The sequence below is a fragment of the Pararge aegeria genome, chromosome 4 (assembly GCF_905163445.1).
Source record: "Pararge aegeria chromosome 4, ilParAegt1.1, whole genome shotgun sequence".
In the NCBI taxonomy this organism is placed as follows: Eukaryota; Metazoa; Arthropoda; class Insecta; order Lepidoptera; family Nymphalidae; genus Pararge; species Pararge aegeria.
The window spans coordinates 12,124,885-12,142,312 of record NC_053183.1 but is presented as its reverse complement, the minus strand read 5'-3'; the positions used below and the strand labels follow the sequence as shown (position 1 = coordinate 12,142,312).

General features: G+C 37.4%; 1 protein-coding gene across 1 annotated transcript in view; it reads right to left on the bottom strand.

Moving 5' to 3' along the window:
- LOC120637665 (zinc finger protein 704) overlaps nucleotides 1-16,771 on the bottom strand; it is a 78,478-nt gene extending 61,707 nt beyond the window's left edge. Inside the window, exon 1 of the mRNA XM_039909595.1 lies at nucleotides 16,046-16,771. Coding sequence (XP_039765529.1) covers nucleotides 16,046-16,420 — 375 coding nt within the window. The 5' untranslated portion in view covers nucleotides 16,421-16,771. The remainder of the gene's footprint in view (nucleotides 1-16,045) is intronic.
- Nucleotides 16,772-17,428: the final 657 nt, after the last annotated feature.

Below are 17,428 nucleotides of genomic sequence, written 5' to 3'. Positions count from 1 at the left end.
TAACATAATTGCAAGGGGTACCTTTGTTCGCCAACTTAAACCTAAAGCCACGAGGGTTCCAAACGCGCCCTGTTTTAAGAAGAGCCCACAAACAAACGAAGCCGGGTAATTATTTTTTTTTGTTATCACCATCTCGCAGTACATTTATATTGAACTTTGAAGCTAGAGCAATTCATTCCTAAGCTTTATTATCGTTTAAGTAATCCTTAACATTATAATAGGAAATCCATTCTTCACTTAGCATAGCAATCAATAATATGCAACTAGTGAGAAATAACGTATTAACAAGAACAATGACACTTATAATAGGTCGTGACGTTGTTAACTATTAACGCACTCATAATATGTTTTGTTGTAGACCTAAAGGGCTCACGAACCATGAATAAGCTAACATTTTGAAACGACGAAGGCGTGTCGCTTTCGTATTCCTTCATAAATCATAAGCAGGTAATTTATATAGTTATTTCGTCATCAGCCTTTACTGCCTGGTTAGTTTTTACACAGTTAATAAATAAATAAAGGAATTTTAATATTTTCATCTTATGTAACGAATATTCAATATCTTAAGGTTGTGAAAATGTATTTACCAATTGAAAATTCAGTAAGTGTAAAAGTGGTTGTACATTTTAATTTTACAGTAGGTTTAGCCATTGTAATGTTGTCTTTCGAACCTCTAATTACATTATGCACGGACAAGGTAGCATTTTTTTTTTATTATTAAAAAAGAGCTATGAGCTATTCAAGTATTATTTATTAGGTAGTGTTAATTTTGACAAAGTGCAGAAAATATGACATTTTTCTACGAACATTTTAAAATATTAAATGCCTGTAAACATGCAGATCATTATTTTTTAATATATTAATATACCGTATCCACATTGGCTGCTATATGAGCATAAAGATTTAGGTGCTATTGAAATCGGATGTGTACGGTTATGCCGAGCAATCGATTGGCACGGAGCGGGCGGCCTTGTATGATTAGTGAATACAAATCGGCGGTTGCAAGGCGGATACAGTGCAGGCAAGCACGCAAAACGCTACCCTACCAAACTGCAAATACAACCTTGCGCTAAAAATCCGTGACCCACATTTCGCGTATGTCCAAATGCAAGCAGCGATTTTATTACAGCCATTCTCCTTGAGTTAATCATATAGTTTCTTCATTGCAGAAAACTCCTGTTTGTAAACAACTGAGAAGCCGTGAGCTCATTCCGCTTACAAGGAAAATATGTAATGGAATTCCCGTACATCGCGATAAATTTGCCCATAATTATAGTGATATGCAATTTACTCAGTGTCCTTTAATTCGTTGTATGGCTTTATTCGTGCCCTAGGTCGCTGCTATCCACCCGCTCTATCGAATAGCCGGAGTACAGGACGAAGTTAGGTGACCTACTTGGCGCGGCAACAAGCTGCAGGTCACGATCCTATCGGTTCCCGGCCCCACAGTTTCTTCGTGCTCCAGTTACATGAAACTATTATTTTCGTATACTTTAAAAATGTTACTTTTTTAATAATTTATACGTTCCTTTTATAATCACAATAATACCTTTCAAGATTTAACACCGAAATATAAATTTTAATAACATTTTATTTCGCGAAATACTTAGGTAGGTAGGTACTAAGTTCATTTGACCATGTAGGTCAACGGCTGTCGTTGTCAGGAAATCATTACTGTGTTGCGCTTGACAATGATGATGCAAGACTGTGGCACGCTTTATTTATTACGAGGCCTAGGTTATTGGTCTAAACAATTGAAGGTTTCAATTGATAGACGTGACGTCATATCGCAAGTCACCGTAATTTCAGAATCGACGTCACCGCGCGTCGGAGAGAGCTCGTAGGCGCGACGCGGGCGTGACGTCACGGGCGCTATTCACTCCTCTCTTCGCAGGGCGTGGGCGGACGCCGTAGTAGGTGCGATTTCTAGACGAACTGTACGTAAATAATATCGTAAAAAGTCCATGAAATTACGTAATTGAACGAGAAATCTGCGCAAGGACACAAAGCTTGTTTCGACACGGCACCCAGCGTGATGCCATAATCGCATCATTTACGTGCGACGCTTAGAAAAGTGAGCGTTTCACCTTGAGATGCCTAAGAGTAGTACCTCTCGATTGCTTAGACGTCAAATTTGCTTTGTAAACGTTCAGGAGGTCGGCTATCGAGCACGCAGGCGTCATGACCCAGCCTGACCCAAAAACGGACCGGGCCCATCGCGCTCCAACTCACCAGTTGATAACGGATGCCGGGAACCTGTTCATATGAACGCAATATACCTACTTATACGCACTGCCAATAGCACCGTTATCTCGTTGACCTGTAGCGTCGTCGCCATTTTGTGCCATAAACTAACACTAACCATTTACCAACTCAATTTACTAGGAGATAAGTAAAATAGATCATAAGAAATCATTCACGTTTAGCCAACAAAAAAATTTAATGAAATTAAAATTTAATTTCTCGCGTTTAATTATGTAAAATGTTGTAATTGTTTTGGCAAAGGTGTTGTGGCAAGAAAAATTAAAACTCAGTGGAGGTCTGATTCGAATGCGAGTTGTGCATAGGTACTGTATCGACGTATCTTGGTTAGGCAACAAACAAATATTATTGCATTTCGATATAAATTTATCTCGTTGAAATATGCAAAAAGTGGTAATGGTTTAAAATCTAATCTAGCAAAGGTGTTATGGCACGAAAAAGGAAAACTCAAGTGGAGGTCGAATTTCGAATGCGGGTTGTGCGTCGGTTCAATATCAACGTATCTGGGTCAGTGGGTCACCATGCCAGAGGCCCGCGCAGTGCGCCTCGTGCCGGCACTAATTATTACTCGATCTTCACTTACATAAAAAGAGTTGCATGAGGCGCAGTCGGTGCTAAACACCACTCTCGCATAACTTCGCATCACTTACATGTCGTCTTAACTTCAACCTGCAAGTCGAGCGTAGATTGAATGACCTTCGCTTTCAACATATACTTCGCTGTTTTCATAGCTACCCGATTAAGAGGTCATTCATTTTATTCGCAATAATTTGTTCACGTAAAAATAAAAATGAGAACACCCACACGCTAACGGTGTGTTATTGTTAAATAAAATCCACATCTCCGAAAACTTGTTATTTTGCGTCGCTGACTCAATCTACGTTGTGTAAAGCCAAAGACAAGATTAAACCAGTTACCGAATTCAAAGGCTACCTCGCTCGTACTATTTGTGGATATAGCTGATCATCTGTCGCAGTAAATTTTTAATTTCATTAATTTATTTTTTGCTGCTGAGCGGACTAAACACGATTCATTTTTGGGGTTCCGTATCTCATAGTGGCAAAACAGAAACCACATTATATAGGGTAACTTTGATATTCGTCTCTTATTGAGTCTTCAGAAGATTCCATCTATAAGGACCCTATGAGAAATAGCTCAAGGTATAAACTGGAAATAGTATTTTTATACTTAGACAGTATAAAAGCTACTGTAAAAAAAACGGCATTCAATAGTTACGCATTGGCAGATAATCAAAACTCTAGGGTCAACTGGAGCATTGAATCTAAGACTGATTAATTATAAAAAACTATAACCTGAAAAATTTAGAAAGGAACTTGTAGTTGCTTAGATTTATAGATCCGAATTTTCCGATCCTTTTGGGTATGCTATCATGGTACAGTCTATGGAATAATAGCAGGGTGCTAGGCCTACTCGGACTTGACCGTCTTTTAATTTATCCGAGTGTTCAGATAACAGTAGCGGTGCACGAATCATGAAACTATTTCAAGGCAAACACAATGAGGTCACCCACAAAGGGCCGGCCTTGCCTTCGCTGTGCGCCGCGGCTGTGGCTGTGGGATGACAACTTTGTAGACCAAAATATAACTTGTTTAGGTAGCACTAGATTAAAAAAAAATGCATTTAGGTCAAAAATCGAACATAAATTTAACTTGATATTTCATAAAAATACGCGTTGTTTATGGGCGAATGGCATCGCCAAAATAGTGCTTGCACATTATGCATGTAGTTCGCTTAAATAACCGTGGCTTGTTGCTATAAGAAATGATTTGTTCGTTTCTATTAAACCTGTGGTGTACCTACATACAAACATAGCTGTGAGGTTGGATTCGAATTATTAGAAGCGATTGTTCATTCGACAATCGACATATTATACCTTGTAACAGCGGCTCGATTGTGGAACTTCTGTTTATTACATTGCGATTTTCTAAATTTTTGTTATTGGTTGAATATATGCCTAAATTGCAATTGGAACTTAATAGGAATAATGTCAGCCAAACAAAAGATATTTTTTACAAAATAGGTAGATAGTATTTCTCTTTACGATAATTGAATGAGTGTCTTACCTGTTGTTTAGTTTAAATGACGTTTCAATATTCTTTATTAAATAGTGTCAAACAAAATACTTAGAGAAGCATTACCTATGACTATGTTTAATATTATTAAAAAATGATGAAAAGGTTTTATGCTTTATGTTTTTTGTTTGAACATGCGAATCAATAGAAGTTCCTGTCAGGTAGAAATAAACTTATTTGCATATGATAGCCAAATTCTTGAGGAATGTTGAACGCTATTTGATAACGCAGTAAGACCTTATGGAGTTAAGAAAACGAGGTAATAGCGCGGTAGCGCGACAAGACGACGTGTTTGTATGGAAAAAAAAAAACATTAAGTAGGTGTCAGAAAATCTGCGTTTTGTAATTACATAAATTCTACATTGCGCAGGTCAACTGTCAGCAATATTTTGATTTTGGAGCACAGTTTCGCGGTTAAGTAGGGCACCATCACATGTAAATTATCACAATACCTACATAGTGACGCTTGCATGATGACGTAACTAAACTAGTATTCGCATATAATCTAACTTATAATGTAAGTTTGTATATTTGTTACACTTAGATACGCTTTAACTACTCAAAAGATCATCATGAGATTCTGCATAAACTATTTGTCATTGGCAAGGGTACAGAAAAAGGCGAAGAGAAGCTTTCATCCACATAAAAAGGACTGTTCCCTAGGAATGGGAAAATAACTTTTGGAAAAGGATATACGGTTATGCGTGAAAGGCCAAAAAAATAATTTGTCATATTTGCACGAAAATGTTTACATTAATCTATAATATCATTAATCTAACAATATCCAAACGCTATTATAAACTCTAGGACAGTGGAAAAAACAACGTAGAAGTAGAGTCGTTTTTGCAACGGTCGCCTGACATCATTAAATGGTCAATCATCTCGCTGTTTCGGCACTAAATGTAGGTCGAATACATCAGCTGAACTATTTTATAAGTGAACTCTTTGTTACTTGGCTGGCCTTTTACTACTCTATATTGTCGTAATTGTGCTTGACAACTGTTTTTATGTACCTACTTTAGGTACTACTACATGGTAGCTAGCTTTTGCGTGTTACCTCGCCAGTAACATATATTAAAATGGGACAATTTTCAATCTGACCATATGTTAAATGGAAGCGGAGAAATCGGGGCTATGAGAGTTTATTTGTTTGTTTGTGTGTGTAAGAAACAGTTTGTTAAATTTTATTGGGTTTATACATATACTAGCTGTTGTAGAATGTATTTAAATAGTAACTTAAACCTTTCCTAAGATTTTTCGGACTCCGATAAACCAAAAGATATATAGATAGATAATTACTAAGGTCAACTCCGAATTAACTTAATGAGGGGGTGGTAAGGAGATATAAATTTTGAGACGCCGATTTTTCTATAGATAGTTTTCATTTCACAGTAACAGACCACATATCGGAAGCGTTACGTTTATTGGTTTATAAAACATTTTAAACCTTTCACTTGTATGTGCTCTACTTTAACTATTACGAAATAGTTGCAAGGATCGAGCAAGCGTCTTTTGTTATATCCTGTTGACGCCCTAGATTAAAGCTTACTATCATTCTCTTGACAGCCCGTTGATAACTTGTACCGTCAAATCGGCTAACAATATTATCTTATCAACCTTGATTTATTTAGAAACAGTGTCAGTAGGCGCGTATTGCTACGTAACTTACTTGAAGTTACGAAATGTATTGAAAAATGCGGCTCAAACACGTTCAAGAGGTAGACACGAGTTTATAATTTCATACGTAGTTGTAAAACTTTAAATAGTACCTATTCATTGTAAAATAAATATATTGAATTGTTTTACTTGCTCATATTCTTACTCGACATTAAGTAACACGGCTAACGAAGACTCTGATTTTAAAGCCTGGATGTGTGCCTATTAAATATTTTTTGCTAAGTACCTACTGTATTACATTAGTTTAAGGTTAAGCTTTGACGTGGTAGGATCTAAAATTGCCAGTAGATGTCGAATTTTGGTCTACAGGTTATTATTTTTATTTTCCGTTAGGCACGGTAAGGAAAAGTTAATTTAATAGGAACCTTTTTTTGGGGATTTTTTTCATAAAAAAACGGAACGCAATTCCAGTGAGTTTTAATTCAAAGATTCTCTTTAACTTTTACTAAAAATATTTTTTTTTTGCGCGTAATTTTAAAATTACAGATACAGGTAACTCTCCTAAAAATAACAGGTAAAAAATGTTTCAAGTGTAAGTAGATTTTGTACTGCAACTTTATCTTGTGATGTGGCAAATTACTTAAGTGTGTTAGGTACGTGCGCAAGCGTGGTGCTTGGGATCGTTTTCTCTTCCCATGGTTTCTTCGATGGTCGATCAAAGCTCGCCAGTTCCGTTTGCGCATTTGCCACATCAAAAAAGTCACGTACTACTGGAAATTACTGAAGGAGAAACCTGTGAATCGTCATAACACTTTATGGCTTATTTAATTTTGTTGATTATAAGTTAAAACAGTGTACCTACCCTACTACTATTACTCTGCCTTAAAGAAAAACTAGATGTGTAAAAGTTATTTTTATGCGACTTTCTCTATAACTATTTTAGTTTTTCAAATCCCGCGTGAACTCCAGTCATTATATCATACAGACATCTCACTGTCATTATATCATAGAACAAGGGCGAGAGCATGGTATTCATAATAATATCGTGAAGCGCATGTTAGCCCTTCTGGATGCAAGCTTTAAGCCAAAACCATAAGTAACAAACAAACATAATCGAAAAAACCACTTTCGCATGTAGATATAAAATTATAAATGCGAAATTATAAAAATAAGTCCAACTGAAATAGATTGGTTGCCCTTTTTTAATAAATATATACTTAATAAAGGTACATATATTTTTTAATATTATCTGTGTCTATACAGTATACGAGAAGATTAAAGTGAAAATGATATTTTACACGCAAATTTTCCACGCAACACTAACCATTATAAGCGGCCTTCAATAGTGAAAAAACTGCGATGGAAAATTCATGCGTTTTAATACATTACTTATTCATTTCTGTAGCAATCCTTTCGCTTGGAGTGAAACATACACACAAACACATTCACAATAATAGTAACATGTGTACACTTGTACGCCTTGTGGAATTTCTTGTGGTGAAAGCGATACATTTTTGATTTGAATGTTGTGCAAATCTAGTTACAATATATGCTTCTTCATGCGTTAACTATTTATTTCTCAGATAAATTATTTCGAAGTGCGTTGAATAATTGGGATATGTAACTAACTATTTTTTTTTTAATTATAGTAGATTATATAAAGAAATGGGGAAACACATATTACATACACATTTTAAATAGTATGTTGTTTGAAGCTTAACAAAAAGAAAGAAAGAAAAAAATGATATTTTTAACGTAAACGAAAAAATCAACCTTGATTATATATAATCATCTCTATTTTTATTTTCGTTTAGAATTTTCATACATTTTTTTATCGGAAACTAGATTGGCGATCATTAATTATATCAATTAATTTGATAGCTTATTTAGCTGCTCATTTTACTTGCTAACTGCGTAAATACTGGCTTCTTTATATTCCTTATTAGTAAATGTATGATCTTAATTGAGTTTTAATATATTTTAAACGTAATTCGAACAAAAAAAAGGGAAATGAAAGGGAATGTAGTTTTATTTGGGCAGTACCGCCGTTTCTTGCCTTGAGGTCAGCAAGTTTTATATTTAAACTGTCAAATGGCACAAGTTACAAATCCAAAATTAAATCACTTTCAACTTAATTGTTTTTTAATTTCCTACATAAAATGCGGCAAAATTGGCTCAAATAAAAGTTGCTCCGGGAGGCGGTCTAGTAAAAGTTAATTTCCGCTAATGAGCTTTACTGTTATTACGGAGATATTAATTTAAAAAATACCGCTCTACTGTGTAAAAGTGAATGAGACCGAAGTGAAGCAGTGCAGGTCTGAGTGGCACTTTCACACTCGGTACAGTATACCTACTTACACCGACGATCAATCGCGGCGGCTCTTATGTGGCCTTAGTACTGGAAAGGCCAATGCCAAAATGGTGTCCTATGAAATAATCACCACTCGTCATTCAGGTTAAGCCCACTGAATGAATTATTATTCGACTATCACTCTCTCTCTCTCTCTCTCTCTCTCTCTCGGTCAAGAAAACAATAATCTCGATACGTTTTGAAATTCGATAGCTCTGTGTTCAATTCAAGGCAACGCAACGGTTAATACGAAAATTGAAATCTAAGTGTGCTAATAATATGACCTACCCAAACAAATCGTATCGAGTTTCCAAATAGAGAGCCAATTTCGCTTCGTGACGTGTGCGATTACATTCGTAAGTCTTTTAGGTGTAGCGCTGGACATTAGCGGTTGGTAGTGTCCCACTTTAGCCACGAACGAGTCGACGGTGAGGTTAGCCGGTGGTGGGCTGGCATCGCCACCGACTAACGGTTCGCCGGCGCCGAGCGCACGTGAAAATAATTCTTGACGCGATTTTGTAACGAATACCGTTATGTGGTTCCGGGCATGCCGGTGACCTTATTTCTCGGCCGCGCACTCTTTATTTTTATATCTTATTGCCTGGTACATAACGATCGGCCGTTCGCGCTTCGTATGATGTTAAAATTCCATTATGCATGCCCGAGGACGCGCATTTTATTAAAGGATGTTATTCAAACTTAATTTTAATTGGCTTATTCTGAAATGATTTTAAGCAAAAAACGTTGCCTGTTTGTATACGTCGCCGTGAGTCAGACAGAGCATGCTGAGCTGATTCCGCGTAGCGTGTAGTGGATTTGCCAAGTGAAATGATGTAAATAACATGTGACGATGCTAACGTGCGGGGGAATAACCACGTCACATTGATAATAATTGTTATTTTATCCTTCATACTGGCCACGCTATTGACGCTTGATGTAATTTCCAAGGTGATCACCATGAACTATGCCTACAAGTGACGCCATACAAATTTTAATTAACTACTTATTCCGATTTATTGAAAGCAAATTCACTATTTATTTCATGAATTAATTATTGCGTTTTTTTAATCAACTGATTTCGTGGTTTTATTTATTAGATTAAATTTACAAAAAAATAATTTTAAATATCATACATAGACCTATTGGTGCTCCTTGGTAATTAATATTCAATCTTGTATACAGGAATTGTATATGTAAGTATAATAATAAATTATAATTTATGCAAATTTTATTGTACGTTAAGGTACATTGAATGTTGAGATTATATTATGAACATATTATAATAAGGTAATGACGTAATATTTAATTGAAGATAAGTAATCTCTCACATGTGGATGTACACAATATTAATGTTTATCACGCTTCAGCGTAAACACAACCAGATTGACTGCGCAATTATAATTTATCACCATGTTTGCTATTTAGTTTAGATAACATAACTTATAAACCCATTTCCTTAACAAATTAAATTCAAATTAATTTGAAACGGTTTTTTTAGGTTAAATAAGTTAAGTATCTTTATTGTTAAGTAAACGGCCTTTAACAAATACAGTATAATTTAGCCTTGTTATCGAAAATGTTAGTCTGTGAGTGCGCGCGCGACGAATCGAGGCTCGCGTCACGCTGATATCGCGCACGACGTCACTGCGTCGACGCGCAAGGCCGACGCGTGCGTTCCGCTTCTTCCTCATGGCACCAACGATCAAACTTATTTTCCATCGAAATCGTTGGTAATGTAAACATACTTATTACCGTCACCTAAGCAATTATCGACACCGCGATATTCTAATGCTCAAAAAAAAGTAAGTACCTACTCACTTTTTTATTGCTATATTAATAGTACAAATATTTGTAGTGTAATAAAATCTTAAGTAAGAAAAAGGGAGAAGCACATCACCCCTAACACTTATTGCATACTTACCTGTTTCACTAACTGGGCCAATGGGTATGCTTTGGGTAAAATGAAATGCTATTCATGTGAAAGCAGTGGCGTGCACTTCATATATGCACAAATGCGCTGCCTACCCTAAATATTTCATACGACTTGTATAGAAGGAGAATTTTTCTATTTTATGCTATCTTCCTGCCTTCTGCATTCTTTGGTTGAAGCCCCTACGCACGCAACTGTGTGCAAGTATACATTTTTAGAAGGATTGATAGAAATGTAATTTTCTCATCACTGTCCAATAAAGCAGCTGCAATTATTTGTAAATATTTTGCGTAAACTGACCATAGCAACCTTTAAAGTGACGATAATTGCGTATTTTACCCTACTTATTGTTTCATGCCTTCTTACGTACGCCAAGGCTGTAGTCGAGTATTAGGTCTGCTACGTAGACCTACTACGTTGTTTCTTTAATACCTAGTTTTTTTATTCTTTATTTTTACTTGTTTTAGATTCTACCAAATTTGGTAATACATTCAGACTTATTTTAGAAGTAACCTGCGTCGTGTGAAACCTTTTATTTAGCTAAGGCAATATATATACATTAAGCAGAGCTCGATTACAACTTTGTTAGGTTACATTATTTGCAATACTGCTTCGACACGCAATTATTTGATTAACGATGGACCTATTCGATTATTATTATGAGCTTTAAATTGTTTATGCTATGAATTTAACGGTCCGACTCTTTAGCCATCTAAAGTAAATGCAGTAAACGCAAAAAAAAATTTCAAGTCAGCAAGCAAATATTCAAGTAACTTTGAAGTAGGTAATCGGATCGCGAAGAACTAACTAAATATTGTACGCAGTAATATGTTAACGTTGTTTGTATCTGTCATTTATACACCACAATAACGCGACGCTTGAGCCTGAGAAACCTGTTAACGATTTATCTGTTTATCTAGCCCAGTTACACCCATAACTTTTCATGAATATCGCTATTACGCTCTACTTTTTGCCACCACGGTGTCCGGCGTTGACGATTTTAAACACACAGTTGAGGCTTTTGAAACTCACAATAAGTGAAACGAGCGAGCGTGTATTTGTCACAAAGGTATCGTAAACAGACTAAAAAGGCAAGAACTTAGAGTTAAATTCAAATGTCAAAACTTTATTTCTTTAGTTATTTAACAGACACGAGTGTTTGAAACCTCAATTTTTTTTTTTACCAGAACTGAGTGTACCTATCTACACTAACCGCAACCTTTTTTCTCTGCACTACCGACCAGAAAGTTGTCAGTAGGTTATATCTACTTTATTTATTGTTTACATAATAATTTATTTAACAAAATCAAGTTCAATTAACAATACAATTCCGCAATAAGTTTAGGCATTTAGTTTTTTATATAAAAGAACACCACAAAAAAACCAGTCGGATGGGTTGATCGATCACATTTCGTAGCGAACTGGTAGTTTTTGTCCACATTAAAATGCCTCGGTCAATTGGATAATTATCATGTAATGATTAAACAAGAAATAAAATTGTGTGGTCGATGTAATTAATAGCGATAACGCAGTGATTGCGGTGATGTTTAGTGCGTAAACAGATCGGCCGGTTGGCTGGCAAGCTGGTATACCGTTTGAAAACGATTAGTTAACTATTAAAATAAATTGAGAATATGCTTCATGAAGCAGAGTCTTAGCCGAGTTAGAGCCCGTGGTAAATGTTTCCAGACTAACAGAAGTCTACAGTAATTTTAATCAGTAAAACATAAGGGATTTAGCATTAGTTGAGATAGCAGTAAACATGCTTTTACTTGACTATCCTAAGTTTCTTGCCGGCTTCTTCCCAGTAGTAACCAATGGTAGAGTCACTACAAACAGACTGACTTGACGTTTCCAAAGTGCTTATAAACTAGGCTTCTTAAAATAAATTAATTTGGGTTTTTATGTTGTTGTTTTCGTTTCGTACAAACTTATTTTGACTCTCCGTTTTTGTACCGAATGGAAGACTTACTAATAATACCACGTAGAAAGTTTCTACTACGTTGAATGATGCTCTACGTATGCAAGGCACTTGCATAAGCAATACCTACCTATAGTTTACTTTTCCTTGGCTAGATAATTATAAGGCAAATAAATCATAGGTTTTCTCGCTTGCAGAAGTACGTTGTACTCGAGTCTCTTACCGCGAACAAACAATGAAACCGTGGATCAAGTAAAAAAAACTAGATAAAGAAAAGCCTATATTTAATTTCATTTTGCTTAAGATAGTAATTTATTCGAGAGGTTATCCCAATATTGGAATAAACGTTCTCTTCATTGAATGAAAAAATGTTTAAAGTTATGTAATATTTATTTTCTGATCGCATCACCGTGAAGCGTCACGTGGGAGAAATCGAATATCCAATTTTGTTAGTAGCGGTAACGGTACGCGTGGCCGAATTTAGCGCGCGTCCACTTTACGCCTTTATCCGCTGATCGGTGCTAAGCTAAGACGTGCAGTGCTTAGTGTGAGAATGATACTAATCATTACCACTTCACCGGTGTTGTGGTGAATACAACTCAGTTTCACATGTCTTTAAAACCCGGATTGCTGCTTTCTGTACAGCCGCTACTGTACATTTAAAAGTAAATGAAAACATTTATTTAATAAAGCTGTTGCCCGCATTCTTCGTTCACTTTAATTAAGGTTTTTTATAAAGCACGTTGGAACCGTTTGTATTTCTGGGATAAAATGTAGCCTATATTACTCTCCGTCCTTTCAACTGATTATATTATGCTAAAAATCAAGTCGATAGGTCGCTAAGTTAGAGTTATGGCGTATACATAAAAAATATGGCTTATGTCGAATCAATAAAGCTACATTTTTCATAACTTTTTTGTTTTAAATTTAAGTCAATTTTATTTGAAATTATATATCAAAAGATTTATTTTAAACATAAGTTACGACATTATGACGCGTGGTTGCCCGGTTTTGGACAATTTCCTTTCACTGGAGATAGATTAGATAGATTTTAGGAGTTCGATTAAGATAAGCTGTTCTAGCTTCTAGAGCAACTGGATGCCAGGACAAAGGCAAGGAGCGGAAGAAAAGAACCGTCGAAGGTATATAGGTTCACAGGTTCAACTTGAATGCATTTACCAAAGCTTATTATTACTGAATGATCTTTAAAATCGAGATGAAACTTCAAGAAACACTGGACAGTTCCGTAGATTTAGAAACCGGCATATACCTACTCATCATATCAATGTACCTACTAATACAATTTAAATAGGAAATATCCTTGTATGCTCGTTATAATTCTATAACTTATAAAATACAAAAGGATAACGAATCACCGGGTCTGGGAATATTTGTGCCATAGGTATTATGTATGATTTAAAATAGTAAATACCTACATCATTACGAGTGATAATATGACGCACGAGTTAAATGCCCTCTTGTCGTAAACAAGTGTTCGGTAAACTGTATATACCCGTTAATGTATGGTAACGTAGTAGTCATCATGTTGCTGGATGCCCGTCGTTTCTTAGGCTCTTGTAAGAATTTTTACAATCCAAGGCCATTCATGTGTCTTAGTAGAAGTCTTACATATACCCTGAAATCTATATATCTCTAAACTGACAAATCTCGCTTGCGCAGCGGTATTGAGCTCTGGTTTTAAGTGGGAGGCAATTTGGGAAATTATAATTTCTGAATTTCCTGCGAAAGACGAGCTCAGCGATTTAGAGTTCGGGTACGATGTCGCGTAGAAACCGATTAGGAGTATAGGTTTAATATATATATCCTTATCCCCTAACAGTTTAGCCCGTTACTATCTTATATTGCAGGTGTATCATCTGCAGGTTTGATTGTATCTTGTAATTAAAAAAAAAAAGGAATTGCTGTTCGTTAGTCTCGCTATGACTGAGCCTTTTTTGTTTTCTGCCTTAATACAGAGGGAATTAAAGAAAAAAAAATTGGGAAAAACCCAAAGTAACAGCTCAAAAAGGCAATAATACAGATTATGTTGTTCTAATGCTAAGGTTGCCTGGCAGTAAGCGATAAGGCCGCCTTTTGTATTCTACTTTTGCCTTTGTATTTCTATTATTCTTTTATTTCCCTAGCTACATAGTGTTGTACAAATAAGTAATTTAGTATATCAATAAAAATAAATATATCGTATTTCGGTATTGAGGTGCCTCAATACATAAATACGAGTGATTTAATAAAATAAAGAAATTAGGTAAAACCCAAAGGAACAGTTGAAAAAAGGAAACAAAATAAATAAATTATTAGAATAAATAGGTAGGTGGAATGAAGTTCGAAAGTAAAAAGAAAAAAAAGTGGAACGACCGGTGATTATAACCGGGGGGTAATACGTTTATTGGAAATACTAGTACAGGTTTGATAAGATGCGTATTATTGCGTCGGTAAGAATAAATTTAGCCATCCGCGCAATAACTGGTCGGTGCCGGCTAGAATAATGAAGCCGGCCGGCCGATAAGTGGCAACTGTGCATTGCATGCGATAGCGGGAAGGTACCTACTGGGTAAGTAGCTAATGCGTAGTTAGTACAAGTTCACTTGCTCTAAAAGTTTGCGCGCTTTGTAAGAAGCCGGAAGCTGGGCGTCGGCTACTTCAAAGACTCGGCACACACTGCCGGTATTTCAGGAGGAATCAATTGTCTATTGAACTAAGTAGTTCGATTACCCGTTGTTTTATTATTGTAACGTATGTATAAAATTTGAATATACGTAGTTCCGTATGCGTCAATAATGTTTTATTTATTTATTGCTGTACTGCAATGTGTTTGAGCGGACGAACTGTTTCTTGTTGCATCGCAGTGTGGAAAGGCGTACGACAGGGGCTCGTTCGTAACTCTTGGCACTCATTGGTGCGAGGAATGTACGAAACCTTCGTTATTATATAATTTGCAAATATTTGTATGACTATAGGCAAATAAGTAATAAATATTTGGAGGCGTGGTGAGGGGCGCGGGGGCGAGTAATTTTGAATGGACCCCCCAATTCCCGCACACATCCAATGTCTATCGCACTATTAAGAGCACGTACACACAAATATCAATCTAAATTAAAAAAATTGTTTACTAATTCAGTACCTAGTAGGAATTTTTTGTAAATGATATTATTATATGGTTATACTAATAAAAAGTAGTTTTTTATAGGAACATTACCAACCTAACATGAACAGGCTTTCAATGATATTATATCTTAATACCTATGTAGTTTCTAAACAAAATCCTTATTTGGTTCATCATTAAAAATTAAATAGTCACTCGTGCGATGACTCGTAAATAAACATAAACCTATTAAAATTCATAATTTATTCTCTTAAATCTTGTATTTAACACATCTAGATACCTGGTATCAGGGAAATCCAGTCTGCGATACCTTAAAAGGGGAAGTCCATATTGCGCGTAACCTTTCCCGTACAGTGCACGGGTATCGGGAACGGTGCACGACTCCGCCCCACGTGCAGGGGTCAATAGCTTAGCTTACTGTTGGATGCACGCGCCCGCTGTTCTCGTCCCGCGGTTGCATCTCATAAAAGCTTTGTCTTCTCAACATGTAGCAATGTCAATTACTAATGCATACGTGTATGAGGATGAAAATTGGAAATCAATATCAAAATTCAAAAGTTACAAAGAAATAACGACAGCTCTACGTTTGGCTCGCGCTTGCGTTGATGTCTTTTGTTAAAGAAATGCCTGAAATCTAAAAACACCAATACACTGTGCTATGGGCCTTGGAGGACTTTTTTTGATTTTGATAACTGGCTGGACGTGTGTTGAACGTATATGAAGCAGTGATATAAATGAGTTGAACACATACCTCGGCAGCGGGTGCATGTACCTGCACGCGGAGCTCGTCTGTCTCGTGGTCGTGGTCTAGCACGTCGGCGCGGACCTCGCGACCGTTGTATGTGAGGAAGACACGCTGGCCTGGCTTCAGGCGCACGCCGGCCAGCCCACGAAACCCTGGCCCGATGAGCTCCGCGTCGCGGTACTCGCGAGACACCTTTCCACCGTCAAAGCGCACCGTGTAACGGGTATTCGGTGTTAAGTTAATGCAATTGTTGTTTTCCGGGAAGGGAGCCGGCGTTTTCACCGCTTGGATCATCCCCGAGTAATACAGTCCGTCATCGCTAAGAGCCGCTACGCGCGTCCCGATGATAGAGCGCTTCGCTAAACGTTTACCGGTAGACATGATTGCTTCAGTTCAAATAACTTCTGTAATTAAATACACTGCACTGTTCTCGACACTGTCTGGTAGTCCACTCGCTTTCCTTCCACAAGTTCACTAAAAATTTTCAAATCGCCCGGCGTACGCGTTTCGCGGGGTATCCGTAACAAAATTTCGGGCAATCGCGGAAATTTCGATCCGACTCTGTACGCTGAACGCGGTTCGGCCCCTCAATAGGCCGAGGCTGGTCGCTGGTCTCGCGCGGAAACATAATACGAGGGCAAGGTCCTCGAAGATCGGGACAAAGAAAAACCCTTTCGCGGCAGTAAACTTTGCGCGCAAGTTCGATGCGGACGACCTCAATAGACACGGTTCAAACGAGAACTGGCGTGCGACGTGCGTTCGGCCCGACACCGGCCGGCCGGCGAGCGGGAGCGGCGACCGTTCGTCTCGCTTCTTTGTTTTGATACTCAGCTGTTCGCGCGAGGGAGACGAAGTTGGCGCAGATGTGGCGTGGGAGCGAGAGCGCTGCGCTCGGGTGCGTTCGGGCGAGCGGTCGGCGCTCGGGTAGGCTCGCTATTTTCAGCGGGCGGCGGCCGCCCACGGGCGACATTGAGGCGCGCCGGCTTCGCACGTGGAGCGGAGTGCTAACGGGATTGCACAACCGCTTACCGCGCTCGGCCATCGCCGCCGTCGTCAACATCGCGCCGGTACTCTTGCCGGCTAATGTGACACAGTTTCTATTCAGATTTGGGGTCGATTCAAATGTCAAGCAGATGCACCCTACTTATGCAACTATTAACGTAGCCTCGTTACATCTACGCACAAATTGAATAATTGGAACACGGTGCGATGTCTAAGCTTGACGTAATCGTCATTAGGGCAACCTTTAGCACTTGTTGATTATTTCTTACTCAACCTATTAAACTTCTACATTGAGATTAGGAGTTTTATATAAAGTTTAATATGTTTTTAGGTCCCTCATAGTTTACTGTGATTTAAAATCAAATAATATCAATTATGGTTACCACG